General features: G+C 43.0%; 3 protein-coding genes across 5 annotated transcripts in view; 1 reads left to right on the plus strand and 2 right to left on the minus strand.

Moving 5' to 3' along the window:
* Window positions 1-7,039: 7,039 nt before the first annotated feature.
* fabp4a (fatty acid binding protein 4a) lies at window positions 7,040-8,384 on the minus strand. The gene is made up of 4 exons (XM_085445866.1): window positions 8,222-8,384; window positions 7,884-8,059; window positions 7,678-7,779; window positions 7,040-7,318 (listed from the first exon to the last, which is right to left on the minus strand). Exons 1-4 carry the CDS (start codon window positions 8,292-8,294, stop codon window positions 7,265-7,267), a joined length of 405 nt encoding a protein of 134 aa, XP_085301992.1. The 5' UTR covers window positions 8,295-8,384; the 3' UTR covers window positions 7,040-7,264.
* Window positions 8,385-10,234: 1,850 nt separating this feature from the next.
* On the minus strand, window positions 10,235-14,439 carry mrpl53 (mitochondrial ribosomal protein L53). Its single transcript, XM_085445641.1, has 3 exons — window positions 14,293-14,439; window positions 11,921-12,033; window positions 10,235-10,551 (listed from the first exon to the last, which is right to left on the minus strand). The coding sequence occupies exons 1-3, from the start codon at window positions 14,385-14,387 to the stop codon at window positions 10,433-10,435; spliced, it is 327 nt and encodes a 108-aa protein (XP_085301767.1). The 5' UTR covers window positions 14,388-14,439; the 3' UTR covers window positions 10,235-10,432.
* A 2-nt stretch (window positions 14,440-14,441) lies between these two features.
* Window positions 14,442-19,112, plus strand: part of pag1 (phosphoprotein membrane anchor with glycosphingolipid microdomains 1) — a 61,180-nt gene continuing 56,509 nt past the window's right edge. For 2 of the 3 annotated variants that reach the window (XM_085445636.1, XM_085445640.1), the window contains exon 1: window positions 16,703-16,936. The gene's annotated coding sequence lies outside the window, so the exon portion shown is untranslated. Of the gene's footprint in view, window positions 14,504-16,702; window positions 16,937-19,112 lie in introns of those variants that run through there. The other variant, XM_085445638.1, reaches the window with a different exon arrangement.

Here is a 19,112-nt window from a genome sequence, read left to right on the forward strand (position 1 = left end):
ACACCCCACCCCTGGCATCGTTGCCCACCTCTCAATTTTAAATACACGTAGACATTGAGGGCTAGCAGGAGGGACCATGCGCTTACCTGCTGCTCTCTGGCAGGTAGCTCCATGCCCTCCTGGGTTTTAAATGCACCTTAGAACACACATGCATCAACACTACAATGAGCGGGTGGAGGGAGGTTCGGAGTCTTCTCTCACCCCGTTCTCTGCAACCTGCTGGAGCAGGGGGGCTAGGACTAGGAGGAGGAGTTGGCCGTCCGACTGCGGTCTGGAGTGTGGAGCCTTCCTGCTGCTGCGGAGTCGGGGCGGTCTGCCTCCCCCCACCGCAGGGAAAAGGGAAACACCACCTGGGTCTGGGTGCAGTTCCCCCCTCCAGGGGCGGGGGCACCTAGACCCGGTTTGTAGAGTACGCTTGGGGAGTGTGATCGTGTGTACAACGTCTCTTTATGTCTGTCTCCACGTTGGTTGAGTGTGGAGTAAGTCCATATGAGAGCATGAGGGTGGGAATGGATGTTTGTGTCTGTGTGTGCCTGTATGTCTGTGTCTATATGTCAGGTTGGGTGTCAGGCGCCACCTCTCTGGGGACATCTCAGGCCCTCCAAGGTTTGGAGGCCTATCTCCCCCTACCACCACTTCCCCTGCCAGTGGCGGACCCCCTCAGACATCGGTGCGTTGGTGGTTCTTTGTGTCCGGGGATGGGCGTCCAGGTACACACCGGCTCACTCCTTGGCGGCCGCTTATCGGGGCCTGGAGCCTGGGGCTCGCTCGGGCCACTTCGGAGGTGGGGTGCCCCCGGCCTCTCGGCCTGGGGCTCGGTCACTCAGGCGCAGCTGGCTGCCGGCGGAGCTCACGGGCGCGTCACTGCAACTCCCCCTGGCTTCTGCTCCGCGGCTGCTGAGTGAGCCCTCATCTGGGACTCTCCTCAGCTCTTTCCGGGACAGTGGCGCAGCTGCCCCTCTGTTGGTCTTCCTTGGTCTCTTGTGTTCTGCGGGCCTCTGGATGTCTGGAGTTTTGATCTCCTCCACACCTGCTTCACGCCCTGGAGGACGGGGCTGTGGCCCCCCCACACCCTCTAGCAGATTATTACATGAAGGAACCTTTAAAAAAAAACAAAAAACAAGCGCGTCCATGCTCACAGGTGTACACACGGGTGATCACACCCACAAACTACACCCTTTTTGGCTCCTACCTCAAAGCACACTGTGTTCTGTTGATCTTATGTGCTGCACAATAATGTTTAATATTTAGTATTTACTGTCATATTCCCATATATCATTGTGATGTTGTTTATTCTATTACTCTTGTTCTCTTCTGCTTGCTTTCTTTTTTCTTTCTCAGCAGGTGATCCAGGTGATCGATATATGCATTTTTTTTCTCTGCCCGTTCTGTTGGTTTTTGTCTTTTGCCCTTCTCCCCCGTCCCTCTTCTCAGCTGTTTCTCTTTCCCTCTTTCTTTCTCCCCTTCTTTCCCCCAGTCAAGTCTGTCCCGTATTCAGTAAGTGAAAATAAAATAAACAATAAAAGGTGAATCAAATGGACCATTACGGCAAGGCTGGGATGGTCAGTTTGGTAAAGTAAATCCGTTGGGCATCTTTCTTTGCCTTTAGACAACAATTCTGATGGCAAAAGAGCCAAACGGGACAGGCCAAAAAAAAAAAAAAAAAAAAAAAAAAAAAAAAAGATTATAGATCACATGTCCTGTCACACAGTAGTCTTTCGAGTGGATAAGCCAAAAACTGTGACAACTGGTGGAGGATTCAGAGCAGAAAATACAGCCACTTCTGTTTATTGACTTTTTCTAAAGTAGGCCATCAGGAGAGTTGGCTTTCCATTCATTTATATGTCTTTGATCACAAAAATAGACAAAATAGTAAGCAGGTAATTACATTTCTATAGAGCTTGAGGGCTGAGCTGCAGTGTTCCCAGGGGTACCCATTGTGTAGAGACTGGTTTGCATAGTCTCGCTTTAAAGATTTCCACCATCCTTCCTCCTTTCAGCTGTACAATCACTCATGGGGCTGTTATTCTGAGGTAAACTCGGACAGGAACTCTTGTTGAGATGACTAGAAAAACATAGATTATTTGTTGTGTTCTCAAGGGTGTAATAGTGTTTCCTCGTATACAGTACAGAGGCCCATCAGAAGTTATATTTTGAGCTGCCTCTAAATATAAAGCAGTTTAACAGCATCATCTTAAAGAAGTATATAATTTAAAGATTAAACAGTGAGAATATGGACAGTCTGTTTCCTTTCAGAAAGACTGAGACTAAGTATGAATAACTGAACCTGTTAAAATCAAAAATATATCATAACTAAATTACTGAACTTAGTCAACAGTATGGGATTAGCTAAGCCTCTCTGTTCTCTAGTAGTATGCCTTAATTCTTCATGACATCGATTCAACAAGGTCCTGAAAGCAGCAGCTTTGGAGGAATCCATTCTGCTGGAAGCAGTCATCAGAAGATGAGTGCAAAGTGTGCCACCAAAAGCCTGAATTGTTGATACGAGGCAGGATGGATTTATATTTTCATGTGGCTTCTGACCTCGCCATTCAAATGTTGCAGTGGAAATTTAGCTCAACATTTTTCCAACCTTCTGTCGTGCGATTTTGGTGAGGCTGTGCAAACTGTAGCCTCAGTGTGGCCATCTGCTGCAAGGTTCAATGTGTTGTGCATTCACAGATGCTCTTCTGCATACCCTGATTGTAATGAGAGGTTATTTTGAGTCCCTGGCCCTGAGAGCTGTCACTCACTAGTTTCTCTTTTTTCTCTCTGTGAACTCTAAAGTCGGCTGTGCAGGAATATCCAGCAGATCAGCAGTTTGTGAAATGCTCATACTTATTCAACTTGTCACCAACAACCATCCCTCTTTGAAAATCACGTAAATCACTTTTCTTCATCATTCTTATGTAAAGTTTGAACTTCAGCTGGTCACCTTGACCATGTCTATGTGCCTAAATCCATTGAGGAGCTGCCATGTGATTGGCTGATTAGATATTAATGTTAATGAGCGATTGAACTGGCATACATAACAAAGTATGAACTCCTTATGATTGTCAGATTCAGAATTAAAATCAAAGACATGCTGTGTGAAAAGATCTGGTATTTTAAAGATTTTTGAGTTTAATCCAAGCGTCTCTGCCGCAGTCTCTGGAGAGATGATAGCCTGCGCGCCTAGACAGAACAGCTTGCATAACATTCTCACACTTGTTGAAGAAATCAGAGCTTGCGAGTTTCAGTGGAAAAAAAGCCTCGTTGCATGGCAGCCAGCCTCCCCGACAGCTCCGAGGGGCCTCAGCGAACATATTTCTGCTCAGCTGTTTGGTTGCCCTGGAAACAAGCCAGTGTAGGCTACATATATAAATCCCATGGAGAAGATGTACAGGGAGGGGATCGTGTAGTCAAGGTTTTTAGCCAGCAAGGAGGCGCCGTTCACAGGAGTTACCCTTGAAAAGCAGGTGGATGTCGACCTCAAGGCCATCCCCGCCCTCCAGGTGCAACAGAGATAGCCTGCTCATTCTGTTTTTACCTCAGGTTTCCTGAAAACAATGCAGTCAGACTCAACAAGAAGCAGCAGCGAGAAAGCTGCCAGAATGAAACAAGTCAATGTCAAATGCTTTGCCATTTAAAAAAGCTCATTAGGGAACAGTCCCTCTATTTTCGATGTGCAGCTTGTGATGGGGAAATGAACAGAAGGCTTTTGGAGGTGATGGGGCATTTAGTCAGGTCACCTGTCTTTCTTTTCCTTGGAACTTCCTCTTTCTCGTTGCTGATTTCTTCTCTTAAATTCAGACATCGAAGTCGTGCAAAGACATTAAAGGAAAACAAAATGATCTTTTGCTTTTTTTTAGAACTGTTATCTGTCTAATCCTCCTTATCTTCACACTGCTTCAGATATTAAAACACACAGGAAAACAAACAAGCAGCTGAATCTGCTCCCCGTTTTGCAGATTGCAGCTCGTACTTCGTGCGATTCCACATGCCTCAGCATCCCTATACGTCAGCGCGTTTAGCAAGTACGAACTCATACTGTAGGCCATATCATGTATCTTTGATCCCATGGGTTTGCTTGGACATAAAAGGTGTTTATGTCTCAGAGTGCTGTGTTTAAAAGTGAAGGACAGACACAGGAAGGGTGTCAGCGTCAGAAGTCAAGTGGAGCTTTCCAGATGTTATACAGAGGATGTGAGTTCATTCTCTTAAAGTCCAAGACAATCTTTCTTAACACAAAACAACCCCAATGTCAACAAGTTACCTTTGTCTCTCGTGTATGAGAGCGCACACTGGGTGAAGCATACACACACAAGCAGTGCCACAGTGTTTGTTTAGTGCATGAGTCACTTTCAGCAACACGACATACAGTATATGCCACATTGACCTTTTTCCTTAGGTTCTTTTTCTTTACTTCCTTCGCTGCCAGTCCACTCTCTCTGTGGGCTTCCAACTATCTTCCTCCTTCCTGAGCAGTTTCCTAATTGCTCCGCGTTGCTGCAAGGTTCACCTCTGTCAGCAGTAGGCAGCTGCGAGATCAGGACCTTTCCTCTTCAGTGGAACACCTCCCTTTCTGTCCTGCTTGGCCGTGGGCTGAAACACTATTATTTCAGATGGTCAGCTGGAATCTCTGCTTCATTCACTGAGTTCATGTTTACGCCTGCACTGTGTCTGTATCTGCGTACACCTTCCACCGGGTCGAGTTGCAGAATGAGATTCTCATTTTCATTTGGGGAAAGATGCGAGAGATAAAAACAAAGAGGTGGAGATCCACTCTCCAGTTCCTGCAGTTATCCAAACAAAAATGGTGCAGATAACAAGCGGTGCACCTGTAAGTCAATCCATAGCAGATGTGTTCTGCCTTCTCTGACTCTGAAAACGCACTTTTTTAATAATGTTCTCACAGAATGCACCGCTTTAAATAGTATTCACATGAAGAGGATATAAAAGCAGCAACTCCTCAGGTGAATTCAGTCAGGCTTTTTTTGTTTATAACAGCAAAGATGATGCAAGTTTGGGTTACTGTTGAAAGTCTGAAACAGTGATAGCTCAATTTTAAGATCAATAAGGCAAAGTGCTACAAAAAAGCCAATCGAAAAGGCATAAATAAAGTACCAGCATCTATGTAGACTTTTTCTAGCCTTCCTGCCCACTCACTTGACCCGTCTCGAGTCCGCACACCGTAATGCAATCAACAATAGTGCGTGGCACTCCTCCAGTGTGCCACCAGTCCGCACTAATACAATAAAAGAAAGAATGTTTTGAAGGATTTATTGCTGTCTAACTGTGTTGCGTCATTTGTGTTGTTGGCTATTTTTGTTGCACTAAACCCTCATTTATCAAAATGGACAAAAGATGTAATTATACTTCTGGAGAGTTGCTTCCTGGCATTCTTCACATTACCGTCCGTGCCAGACAGTCCAGGAAACCCACAGAGATCTGATGTTTTTTTTCTTTTAGCCCAGATCTTCTTTTATGATGTTCAACAAAGACAAAATAAAATCCATCATTTGTAATTTGAAACTCCCCGTTAGGCCTTTGTTGCTTCTAGTTTTGAAGGTACGAGGCACATATTATCCTGTTTATGGTGCTTCCACCATATTTACAATAACCGTTGCAGCTAGCTGAAGCCCTACATGTTTCAGTGAAAACTTGCATTTTAAAAAATGAATTCATAAATTGAAAGAACCGGTTTAATTCAGTGGCGTGTTTGTGAAGGTTCTCAGTCATCCAGGTCATCGTAGTCTAAGGAGCTTGGAAAGAAAAGCGTCTGGACTTCTTTAAGTTGCTTGAAGACGTTTCACCTCTTATCCGAGAAGCTTCTTCAGTTCTAAGGTCAAATGGTGGAGAGTCCCAGATTTAAACCCAGTGGGAGTTTCCCCCCAAAAGCAAAAGGCATCAATTTCCTGACAAACTTGCTTGCTATCAAATGTCCAAAAACACAAACAAAAAGACTTGTACAGTGATCCGAGGGGCTTAAGAGGAAACCTGATGTCAATACAATGTAAGCTGTTTGATGAAGAGTTTCTTTTTTTTCTGTACTGAAAACAAGTTAAGTGTAAATTTGAACCTCAGACAATTCATTCAGACTCGTGCTGGATGCTGTTTTGCAGTTGCTCTGGTAGATTTATGCTTTCCTCTTTTTAAAAAAGGAAAACAATGTTTAAAAAAAGCTCTTAATACACCAACACAACTCCACTTGACCTTTGCTAGCTGTCCACTGTGATACTACCCTTCTCTTGGCAGTCTCCCAGAAGTTCAGACACTGTACGTCCTTGGCTGCTGTCAGTTCTATTGTCCAGGCTGAAGGGAACGAGAGCACTGGGCTGCAGTTCCACCTGGTTCAGCTGTTTTGACCATTAGAGCCAATCAGTTCTATCGTCTCCCTTTCCTGTCATGGGAAAGTGGCGGTCGGCTCTCGAACAATCTCCCCAACATACAAAAACTTGACAAGTGGCCAAAGGGTGGGAGCGCCTGTTGGGAAGACCCGTAATGTTTTGTGTTTTCCATGTACTCCATGTTCATGTACAGCTGCCAGTACATGTGCAATGGGAAATGTTCAACCTCCCAAAACGGAAAAGGGGCTTTAGTTCCCAACGGACCTCTCAATACTTCTAAAAATGAGTTCACATGCCTCAAAGAGTCCCTGCCAACACACATTATACATCATGAGAAAGGCAGGATTGCTTCCTGATTGAACTTTAAGTGGGGGTGGTATGTTCAAATCTTTGTTTTTCCTCTTCAGAACTTAAGAACAAAGAACTACATAAAGCGACGCAGATTTAAGAAGCCACTGCATGTAGAATAACTGCTGTAATCACCATGAATGGGATCCCATTAAAGTCAGACTGCCAGATTAGGAGGCATGTTCCCATTAGAGCACTTTTAAAAAAAAAATTATTAAGACATTCCTCAGCACGGCCCAGTGGATGAATGCTTTCAAGTAGGTCACAATTAAATCAAGATATTATCCAAAACGCACAAGGCGAACTCACTTGCTGACCAACATTTGACAAACTCAGAGGCACACACGACAGTTTTTTTTCCCCATTCATTTTTATTCAAATCACCACAACAAGTCCAAATGAAACCAAATGCATCATGTTGGAGAACACAGGCACGGAAGAGTGATTTTTATCAACACAGCGAATAAGAAAAGCAGAGTACGCCGGTACTTTAGTTTGGTATTGCGCTCATTGAACTGAGCCTGTCATCCAGCAGTGCATCCAACAAGTGGGCTGAAAATTGAAAAAGAAGAGAAAAACTCCCTCCATCATGCCTCCTTTACGTATGTCCTCACTGCGATCACGTCTCCCATGATGCATTTCTGTGTGGAAAGGAGACGTCAGGTGATTAGAAGAAATCTGCATGTGCATCAACTCTGGCAAACATCAAGCAGAGCATACAATCATATAAGTCACTGCCAGACTTATTTATTAAAAAATTTTAATTATATAAATCTTCCTCAGGTATGTTGTGATGTTTTTATTTCCTGTAAAACTCCTCACTTTAAGACAAATACCTTTTTTCTTATCCTAACAGGATCATTGAGTATAAACAGTACATTTTAACACACATTAACATACTAAATCTACTATATAACATATAGAACAGGGGAAGTAAAATAACTTTACGCAGAACTTCTAAACAGATAGTTTGAGGATTTAAAAAAAAAAAAAGTCACACCGCTATCAATTTCCCATCTGTGATCTCTCTCTCGATATTCGTTTCTTTGCCATCCCAGCTCTGTTTCTGCACAAGTTTGCCGTTCTCCAGAGTCACCACGGTCTGCAGGGCACAAAACAGACAAGTGGTCACGTCCAGCACAGATTAAATCAATGATCAATCATCTAAAAGTCAGGCTGTGTAAATGCTTGTTCTGTCTTTCTAACCCTGGTCTTTCTGTCGTCTGCGGTCGTCTCATCAAAAGGTTCGTTGAGTTTGAACTTGATTTCGGTAGTTTTGAAGGTGCTCTGAGACTTCAGGCATATAGTCCCTTCGTCGTCCATCGTCACTATTAAATTGGGCTTGGTCCGGTTGCCCACCTGCCGGGTTGCAAATCCCACACCTGCAGAGCGCGAGGTGTCAGGAAATGTGTCAGATGTAGAGACGCTTTTTAATTAAAACGTTAAAAAAAACTATTGTGAAAACTTGAGACAATAAAATTAATTACAATTAAGATTAAAATGTTTCCCCCCCTAAATTTAGCTCCAACCACAGACGTTCTTACCGATTGCTTTCATGTAGTCGTCAAAATTGTCGCTGGAAATCATCTTCCATGTTCCAACAAATTTCTCGACCATTTTGCAATCCTTGAAAATTTTTTCCTCTTTATCCTCAACAACAAAGTGTGCAGCGACTCTGGGTTCAGCACTCTTCCAGTGTGGGAGCAGAGTGTGGCCGTTTTAAAGGGACAGTCCTTTTTTTCAGCAACGCGATAGGAGCCAATCACAGCCTGCAACGTCATATAACGAATTGTTGAAATCCCTCCTCTTGTGAGTTTTTCCCTTTTCACCCACTTATTTTAATCCGTGACATAGTCGTGGCAATAGTTTTATATTCTAAGATACATGTGTATTTATCAAAATTAATCTTCAAACACGGTCATTTTATACAGAATAAACAATATTTTTCTTTGTTACAGTTTAATATCAAGTGTTTCTCTGGTTCCAGAGATGTCACTTTATATGGCGGGCCAAACAGGCCAAAAATGACATATTTGTTTTCAGCTTGGTTATGAGCCGTCATTCTGTAGTGATCTGCTGATAAGAAGCCATTCCTCTTAACAGGTGAAAAATTGCCCTCCTAGTTTTAGGCTTAATCCCCCTTTCCCCCCTGCAGGCAGTATCCTTCAAGCTCAGGTCGTCTACCAGAGGCCTCGGAGTTTGAGGGTCCTGTGCAGTATCTTTGCTGTTCCTAGGACTGCGCTCTTCTGGACTGAGATCTAAGATGTTGTTCCTGGGATCTGCTGGAACAACACTTTTACCATGATACTGTCATGGTACAAATAACAGTAGCATGGTGGTTAACACTGTGCTCTCAAAGCAAGAATCAGAATCAGAATACTTTATTGATCCCTGGGGGAAATTATTTTTTGTTACAGTGCTCCATTTTAAACCAACATTAAGACAAGACAGACAATACGCTAACTAAGAATAGTACAATATATACATATATATACATACATACATAAGTCACTTGTAAATAAATAGTTGGAAAAAAAGAAGGTCCTGAGTTCAAATCCATCACATCCTTCTTGCCCTGTGACAGCTGAGAAAGGCTCCAGCACAATAGTATTATTATTATTAGGCCTTTGTAGGTGAACATTAAGTCAAATTGAGTTTATTATTAGTTTGCTGACTGATTTCATTTTGAGGAAATACAAACAGGGGCTCTGTTGATATTGTGTGAACCTTTACTTCAGTTAAATTCACTTTGGATCCTTGTCTTGTTAAAGACTGGCAAAACTGTAATGTGTAATTTCAACTACAGGCTTGAATGTGATTAGAAAAAATCAGTGACTGACTGGTTTTTGCAGTTTTTTCACACCCAGTGACCTATTTAAGGTAGTTGCAGCAACCAGCTGGTCCCTGATCATGCTGCACCTCTGCTTACTGATTACCAGGCAACTGCATAGGTTTCCTGGTCGGAGGCAGCCTGTCTTGAAACAACTAGACAGCAAGGGACGCCGCGAGGTCGGAGACCCGGTCCTCATCTTCGAAGCAACAATTTCAAAGGCAACGAGATCGACACAGTTGCACACAGTCACAATAAATTTGGTCTCCTACCATCATTTTGCTTGTCAGTTAAAGAAAAGTCATTTGAAGTCATTTATGTTACAGTTCTTTTCAGGAAACCTGCCAAAAAATAAGTGTGTGGATGCAATAATGATCCATTAATAAAACATTAAGTCACAGATGGTAACGGGACAGAGGTTGACTATGTGAGAGGGTGGGATTTCACTTATCTGTGACTGGGTGAAAGGCTTTTTTCTCCTTTTCAGATGGGCTGGATGTAAAACTCTGTGCCAAATTACAGCTTTGCTGTGTCAAAGGTTGGAGCTTGCATGACGCTCTCTCAAACACTGGAATGGTCTCCTTTATCAGGAAAATGACACATTATGCAAGGACACACCGTGACCCCGTACTGATCGCAGCACCTTTTTTTTTTTAGCAGTTAAAGCATTTTAATTGATCCGGCGAATGTTGTTGGGAAATAACCCAGCTGAGAGAAACTATTTGGCCAAGTGACAAAAACGATACAGTTCTCTTTATTTTTTACTGTTTAGTTAAAAGGGCACAAAAGAATTTGACTATTAAATATTTAACCAACACAACATTTTAGATTAAAGCCAGTCAACACCATGTGTATGAAATGGAATAGTTTTACTGTACATGTTCAACAATATTCACAGATAAATACACATCTGCCAAGCTCATGATTATTTCTTCTCTCCAACTTTTGCCTGCGGGTCCTTGGCGACGCAGCGGGATTGAAAAGCACTCAGCATCTCACTGCTGGTCAAATTTGCTCCCTTCATCAGCAGCTTCTCTCCGTCTACTGCGGAAAAGAAGGACAAAAACACAATGAGATGACTCATAAGAACAACATGCTTAAGGAGTACAGAAAGGAAATGTTCAAAAGTTCACTCTGCACAAAAGTCGAGTAAGACACGCTGCGGCTCTGCTGACCTGTGGCAGACATCTCCAGCTTTGTAAAAGCCTGACTCACTGCGTGAGTGATGCTAATTGTATGAAATTCCAAGACTGGGTCATATGTTTCTGAGTGTATGAACTGCACATATGCACCATTTCCAGGACTTTATCCTATTTTTGAGTTTTTAGATTTTTTTTTTATCATCTTTGGCTCCCGTGACATATCTGGAATGGGCTTTTTAAAAACATAACCAGAAAAAGAGAAAATTAAAACAGGTTACGACTGTCTTGAGTCAAAGGTTAAAGTGAACGTCTTAGTTGCCTTATCATTGTTGTGCCTGGAGGTGATTGTAGTTATGATTTGGTGCTCCAGAGTGATGGATGCATCAGGGTAAGAAGACAGATGGATGAAGTGATGCCTAGTGTAAAACTCTGTGCGGGCGGCGTTATGATCAGGGATTACTTCAGCTGGTCAGGTTGACGTTAGGCAACAATTTCTGACCACAAACCGAGATCAGCTGACATCTCTGAAAAAACTGAATGGCCAAATTTTTCTATGAAAAAAAATCTTCCCTGACAGGGAAGATGCATAAGATGGAGCCACCAGGCTCAAACTGTGAGAGAGTGGTGGAGACAGTATGAATTGGACACCACCTTAACCCCACATTGAGAAAGACTTTATGCACAAATACAAGTTCTTGACGGAAAATGAACACACCTGTATAAAATGACATATTCTGTCTTAGCAGCAGGTTACAAAAGTCAGACAGCTACTTTTGTAGGCATTATTAACATTTCATAAGTGCTAGACGAGCCAGTTATGAAACTACACATCACTTCAGACAGCTGAGGGAACGACGGCAACGATCTCATCCAAAATAACTCCACCCATGAGAACACTCCCATGAAGTCTTGAATTGTAATGATATGAGCATGTAACTGGACCTCATACTGACAGCTCAACAACCGTCTCCAGATTGATCTCCTTAAGTTCTCGTGAAATAACAAGTTAGCAGGCCTCCCCACCTATAAAACTACATAAATCACATTTTATTCCTCTTCAACAAGTGAAAATAGTGGACTGTGTATAAAAATACCTGTAATTTCTACAGAGTTAATGCAATCATTTTGTTAAACCCCTCGAGTGACATCTTGATTGTTTAATTTAAAATCCACTGTGGTGGAGTACTAAGATAAAACTAGAGAAAAAAAAACAACTCATGGACCAAACTCTGCCTCCCCCACTCATTCTAATGTGCTCACGTCATACTTACCATAAGTGATATCCACTACGGGCTCAGACTTGTCATGTTTCACCACTGGTATCACCTCACAGTTCATGTTGGTAGCTCTGGCCTTCTCTGAACCCACTAAGGTCAGAAACTCCCTGTGGGACAGGAAAAAGAAAAGCTTTTTTAGATTTACCTTATAACGCATTAAAGTGACTAAGTACATTTCTTATCCGGTTGTTCAGTGATGACGCGACGAATCCTACTTCCGGGTCTAAAGTAGTCTGCGTTTAATATGGCTTTTGTGTTGTTAACATGTTTAATGTTTTGTACTTTCTCTTATTTGATCTCAAAAAGCTCCTAAAACAGTCAGTGATCACTGTTGACCTCCCTTGGCTTTTATTACCGCTAATCATTTATTTAAGCTCAGTTTTTAAAACCTTAGGATGTAACTGCAGCCCAGCCCATGCAGCAGTATATGAATGACTAACCTCGTATTGTGGATGGATTATCTCAGTTGTTCTCCTGGCTGAAGTTTGGTCCTTTTACAGCATCCTGCCATGCGATTACATTTGTTCCTGACCACCGAGAACACTCACGTTAACTTTTATCGAGTGGAAAAACAGTTAGCTTGTTTATATTATGATAACATAGCTGTGTCGCTAGCGGTCACGTAGCACATCATTATATACCAGCTAGCCCAACTTCAGTAACCCTACAAACGTCACTGCTGTTTAGTTTTCTGTCTTCATTTATGCTGGAAGTGATAACAGAGCTGTACGTTTGAATTTGTTTCCAAAACCCTGCAGTCAGGACATGCTATATTGTATTTAGATAGAAGCTAGCGAGCTAACTCCCTGCTAACTTCTAACTCCGTTAAATGTCATAAATTCCGTTTTCATGGATGCCTGGGTGTTAAACTCAATTGTTACACCTGGTAGAGCAGAACGCTGATCATTTTATTAAAGATGAAAGACTTTAGACAGTTTTTCAACTCTCAGTAATGCCACAGTGATCGTTTGATATATGGACCTGCAGCGGAGTTTAGACCCAGACACGGCTAGTGACGTCAGACTGAACAACCGGATAGTATGGTATGTTAGCACAACTCGAGATGCTGTAGTAGATGTGAGTATTTCCACAGTGGGGACATCGAGTATGACACACTTAGCTCCATTGCACTGATTTTACAGCAGTAATCACTAGTTACTCTACAGATTCAAAGTAAGGTTGACACCAAACCGGCAATCTGCTTTGAAGTTAGACGAAATAGGCTTGAAATCTAAACATTAAAATAGTGTTTAAACATCAGTAATATAGATTTCCCTTTAGCTTTGACATTTTGTGTATTTTCTCAAAATATTTGTGAACCGTTGATTTAGGCAGTAATGTACACTCTAAGGCCACTTTAATAGTTACACCTCTTCAAATGCTTGTTAACACAAGTATCTAAACTGGGTGTGTAGACAAGTGGTCAAGACGGCCTGATGAAGTTCAAACCAAGCATCAACCGAGTGACTTTGAGCATGGCATGGTTATTGGTGCCAGACAAGCTGGTCTGAGTACTTCGCAAACTGCTGATCTGCTGGGAATTTCCCGCACAACCATCTCTGGGAGAAAATATCCAGCCGCAGTCATCTGGGTTAAAATGCCTTTTTGAGGTCATAGATCAGAATAGAATGGTAACACTGCTTCAAGCTAACAGGTAGTCAAGAGTAAATGAAACAACCACTCATTACCACCATGCAGATGCAGAAGAGCATGTCTGAACACAGTGTGTCAAAGCTTGAAGTCGGTGGGACTTTGGCAGCAGAAGACCGCTCTGGGATTCAAGTTAGCTAACAACAGGAAACTGAGGCTAATATTCACACAGCAGGTTGGGAAAACATTGCATGCTCTGAATTTCTCAATTTCTGCAGTGACATTTGCACAGTATAAACACAGAGAAACATAAAAACACACGGAAACGTGGAAAATCACTACCCAATAATAAAGTGGCCGGTGTATAATGACCGTATAATGTCATGTGCAATCTAGATAACAAAACAAACGTAAGTGCTGAGATTACTTCAAGCAAAACTTACTTTTAAACCTTCCATTAAAAGAGTTTAGACGAGACTTCGTGCAGCATGTCATATAGTGTTGCTATGAATTTACGGAGGGTTTCTTCAACTAACATTAACCAAATGTTGAATGTTTTAAGGGTGTCTTTACTAAGCATGAAAGCCAGCATAACCACAGTCTATTCCGACAAGCATCAACGAGCTATACGCTACATAAAACATGAAATGACGTTGCGGTTGGCGGCTGCTGGCTGTCGCCAACAGCCTTATTGTCAAATTACGACCGTTACCCGCCTTTCAGGCACACTGAACGGCTCTCCGACACAACAGCAGCGTCAAACGCGCCTTTCTTACCGTGTGGACCGGACATTGGACTCGAACGGACAAAACTGAACGGTTATTTTCTTCACAGCCTTCAATACCACGGTCGCTTTGCTGGGAGCCGCCATGTTTTCGATTTAATGACCTCTAACCTCGCCAGAATGGGGTTTCTCACATGGGCCACGAGAGGGCGCCACAGGATTAAGGATTCCAGTAGCTGCCTCACTAACAGGTCCATACAAAGGTAATTATTATTCAACACGACATGGAGCTGTTACTTTATAAAGAATGGGAGGTGATCATGATTTTTTTTAGCTTCATAGTTATTAAAGCAGGTGTTTTCCTATCTTTGCAGTCTTCTGCTACAGATCAAAAAATCATTCATAAGATCATTTATAAGCAAAGCAGGGACACACCAACAAATGTTTTCCCCTCTAGGATATTATGCATTAACTTGTGACATTAACTTGTAACATTGTCTACTTAGTTAGGCACTGTCTGTTTAATATCAGCGTTTCCTGTGACTTGACAGAGTAAATTATTGGTGTAATATTGCTGTAGTACTCCCAGTGATAGCTTCACCAGTGGAAGCAGTTCACTGATAACAACACAAGTTGCGACACGGCTTTTATACAAAAAAGTGACTGTTATGTAAACACCAACATCCCCAATCAAAGTGACAAATTCAGAGGAAAAGTGACTGGGGCACCTTCAGGCGTGCAATCATCAGGACGTTGGAGAAGGGGGTCTGTGAGGAAATAATTCAATAAAGGAGGTGCTACTGTTCAAATAGACAATCTAACACTCTTTTTTTTTGGCACATTTTGGGCGTGACCCCTTTAATACTTCTCAAGAGTGATACTTAAAAATATTTTTGGGGATCAGATACATTCCTCTCATTGAACAGTTTGTTTTCCTGTGACTTAAAAAAGAAGAAGAAGAAGAAACCTTGCACATACTAATTACCTCATCTAAACTTTATCAAGGCCTTTCTTGACCTCTGCTCGCTGCAGCCGGTTATTTATAGACACCCCTGGTGTCAGGGCCTGAGCAGAACAAATGTGTTGTTCTCAGATCAGTACGCCAGAGTGTGTGCTGTTTATCCCAGCTCTAACACGCCTCAAGTCTCTTTCCTGTGAGCGACAGCCTGACCCAGCCTGTGACAGTCAGCAGAGGCACGAGGGCTCTAAATTTAAACATTAAGGCTACCGAGAGGCCGAAGCATTTCCTATACACCTCCCACCACACACGCGCGCACCCATGCACACACTCACACACAATAAGTATTTGTCGGAGGCTTACTGTAAGAAAGTTGGGGAGAGGGCGGTCAGAAACAATAAATGCTCCAGGGGATGTTGACCTCAGAAAGAAAAGGGTATTGTCTTGATGTTGGAGTTCATCTATGAAGGCCTCAGCCTAAACACAATATGAACTTATGAGATGGTCCCCCTGGGAAGCTGTGGTGTTTAACATGAGCTGCCATGTTCTTCTTTGCCACAAGGCTCCATCATTGCTGTTTCTGCAACATGTCGAAAGAAATTCATGCTCTGGTGCCAAAACCCTGTTTTGAATTGTTGTTTCCTCCTTGAAAATGACACCCAAGTTAGGTATGAGTGTAAACCAAAGAGGCTGTAGTATGAAAGAATGAATCAGAAGTGACTGTAACAGCCTCCAAATGAATGGCTGATGGGTAATAGAGATGAATTCACTTCTGAGGAAAGGTGGAGGATTGTGGCAAAGGGCCCCACCACTGAGAGGAATCACAAGGGCGTATCTGTAACACAGAATCATCGTACTGCTGACAAAATGGAAAGAAATCAAACACACTGAGTGCTCTTACTCATTAGTGAGTGCTCCCTGTTTCAATGCCTCTCTGTAAACCTATTAAATATAAATTAAGCACAAAAACTCATAAATCAGTAAATAACAAAAAACGATTCCTGCTGAGTTCCTTCCAGCAAACTGTGCAAAGTACAAAGCTACAAGTATGAGAGAGTATTGCACTACAGCCTGGAACTGTTACACTGTTCAGTGCATTGCATGTAATGGTCTGGATTGAACTAATTATGGTAATTAGTTATAATGTTTTAGGCATCGTAAAAAATAAATGATACCTAATTTGTGGGTTTTCTTCACCGTGAGAGAGATTTAATAAACCTCACACACAGTTACTTCACTTCTGAACACTCAAAAATGTCCACATAGCAGCCAGGTAAAGGATCCAAATTGACTACACATCCCATAATCCCTCTTAAAGCTTATATTTGAATTAAATGAACAGGGTTCAGTGCCCTGCAGAAGAAGTGACTCTGCTGCACATCTTCGCAAGCTACTGGGAGACGGTCAAGGCCACTCATAGGAATGGCCGACTACATTTCCCGTGAAGCCCTGCGGGGGCAGCTCTCTGGCACTCCTCCTCCGCCGCCTCCTCCTCACAGCAGCGTCCTGGCTGGCTGGAACGGCGAAGCAGACTGAAGTGAGCGTCCTGAAATGCGCGCAGGCTGAAGGACGAGCCGCATCGCTCCGTGTGCGGACACCGATCACTCTCACACCGGCTTCATGCAGCGCGTGGACGGCGTGGACAGAGGTTAAGAGCTCAGCGGGAAAAGCCAGGCGCACTTTTCTATTCAGAGCGGCCGCTGAATGCTGGGTTTTTTAGACTGTCTTCTCCGCTCCGGTGAGTGCATCTTCACATCTGTGTGTAGAAGTTGTGTTTTTATTCGTTGTTGTTGTTTTTTTAATATGTAGTCGGTATATCCAGTGTTATGCCTCTCTTTCTGAGTGACTGTCTGTGTGTGGACGGCTGCATTGGGAAACTTCACGCACAGGCTGAGTGTACTGAGAGTTGTCACTGCGGCAGGCAGAGAGGCAGCCTCGGTGTTCGCAGTGAAACCAAATTTAAGAAGCGGTGACAGTCACGCTGAGACAAGGACTTGTTGCCCTCCGCTGAGCGTTTCGTCTTTCCTGCTGATTTCCAAGAGTGGCGAGCTGTCTGTGTCTTAAATCTCGTTTTTTCCCCTGCACACTTTGTGTACGGTTTAGGGCTGCTGCAGTACATCGAGCTTTAAAATGAAAAACAGTGCATGCGCTTTAAAGGATGCAACCTCCCGCATAACATCTATTGCTTAAGTTTTGCACGAGCTCATAGCTTATGATGTTTTTAGGAAATTCCTGGTGATTCTTTTAAGGATCACGAGATCATTATCTGTTTTTTTAAAGATGCATATTAACTTTACCATACACACGGATATGGTCATGTGCGTGGATGTTGAGCTCTGTGGATCCCCCCCACCGCTCCTCCTCATTGACACTAACAAGTATGGGCCGTCTTTCCTCCCTCTTCATAGCTCCAAGCAGCCATGCATGCCCTACTGCATGCACATGCATATACAGCAAGTTGCAGATGAACCTCAGACAGCTTTCCCTCCCTGTAATCGTGAATACGAATTTTCCCTCGGCTCACCTGCCGGATAAATAAACACCCCCCTTTTCACTCTCTGTCACTTCTCCCAGATTTGCCCCCCAAGTCTCCCCCTCTCCTGCACACGTTGGCACACACACTCACACAGGCAAACAGAGCCAAATGCCACCCAAAAAAACACCCCCATCCTCCCTCCGTCTGTGCTCAGTTGAATACGATATGTTGGCAGACCATTCACCCTGCAGCGGTCTGGCTTTTCACAGAAGTTGACATTCACTTCACTTCAGCAAACACAGTTTGTGCTTTGTTTCAGCTTCTCTCTGAGTTCCGCCTGTCACGTGCTAAACATTAACAAATTTGTTTTTTTGTGTTTTTGGTTTTTTTGTCCTCCTTTTCCTCTTTCCTGTGACATCACTTGATAAGAGCCCTATGGATGAATTCCCACCTCTGTGACAAAACTGATCCTTAATTTGTTTATTTGTTTTCCATACAGCAACAATGACTGCCATTTAGGCCTTTAAGCCTTTATGGAAATCAGAGGATTGGGAACGATGCTTTAAAAACGTTGAAATGCTCAGCCTGATGAGGTACGATCATGTAATATTATGTTTATAGAAAGTAGCTGGCGGGCGTTTGCAGCTTATAACATGCACATGTCAGACGGGTCAGAGCGGGATGTCTGCGTATGATTAAATCTCTGTCACTGTAAAAGCAACTGTGTTGGGCGAATGGGAGGGCAAGCTGAATGCTTTGTGACACTTTTAACTCTAGAGTATTCATAGCCTTGCTGCTAATGCTGGAATTTGAATGGAGATGAGGGGCTGGGTATGTGCAGCTGTTGTATGGAAGAAGGGAAATGAGTGAGTGTTCCCGAAAGAGTTGCAAGGTTTGGAAATTTTTCGGCCTGGTGCTTTTACTCTATAACGCAAGAATCCAACAGGTTTCCACACAAGTTCTTTGTCATTTTTAAGCAATTTTGAACCTTTTATTGCTTCTTTTTCTTACTGGTTGGCTCAGCAACATCGCAATAGTCAACTACACTGTGCTTTGTCACCTCCTAGCTCACAAGTTAGTCTAGTGGTTTGGATACAGGCTTATAAATGATACCTGTTAAGCAGGTGCTTCCAGGAAATAGAAATAAATGCACGGTAAAACTGTGACTTCAAGTTGTAACACATGTTAGTAAAATGACTTTGTAGAAAGTCATTTGCATCAGAAAATGGTTCTGTATTCTAGAGGGGTGGAGGCTGAGCAGCTGCAGGCGGGTCGGCGCTCATTAAAACTGGCCATAATGTGTATGGTCTGATAGAGAGCCCAGTGATGCTGCTGCTGCCCCGGGCCTGAAGGTCCTCCTGCTGAAAGGATAAAGCATAATCACTCTCTGTCTGATTGCTGCGCGACTATTGTTTCATCATAGGCTGTCAAGATGTCG

This window comes from Copadichromis virginalis, linkage group LG22 (genome assembly GCF_057382275.1).
Source record: "Copadichromis virginalis isolate Kocher_CV1m ecotype Utaka linkage group LG22, C_Virginalis_male_GT1.1, whole genome shotgun sequence".
In the NCBI taxonomy this organism is placed as follows: domain Eukaryota; kingdom Metazoa; phylum Chordata; class Actinopteri; order Cichliformes; family Cichlidae; genus Copadichromis; species Copadichromis virginalis.

Bases quoted from the DNA above. Each gene is read 5' to 3' on its own strand.
- fabp4a (XM_085445866.1), bottom strand. From the start codon at position 8,294: ATGGTCGAGAAATTTGTTGGAACATGGAAGATGATTTCCAGCGACAAT. The intron at 7,780-7,883 runs GTTAGAAAGACA...TGTGCCCTGCAG, and splicing joins CAGACGACAGAAAGACCAGG to ACCGTGGTGACTCTGGAGAA. The intron at 7,319-7,677 runs GTGTGACTTTTT...CTTTCCACACAG, and splicing joins CAGATGGGAAATTGATAGCG to AAATGCATCATGGGAGACGT.
- mrpl53 (XM_085445641.1), bottom strand. From the start codon at position 14,387: ATGGCGGCTCCCAGCAAAGCGACCGTGGTATTGAAGGCTGTGAAGAAA. The intron at 12,034-14,292 runs GTAAGAAAGGCG...CCTGTCCCACAG, and splicing joins TCCAATGTCCGGTCCACACG to GGAGTTTCTGACCTTAGTGG. The intron at 10,552-11,920 runs GTAAGTATGACG...TCTTTTCCGCAG, and splicing joins CGTAGTGGATATCACTTATG to TAGACGGAGAGAAGCTGCTG.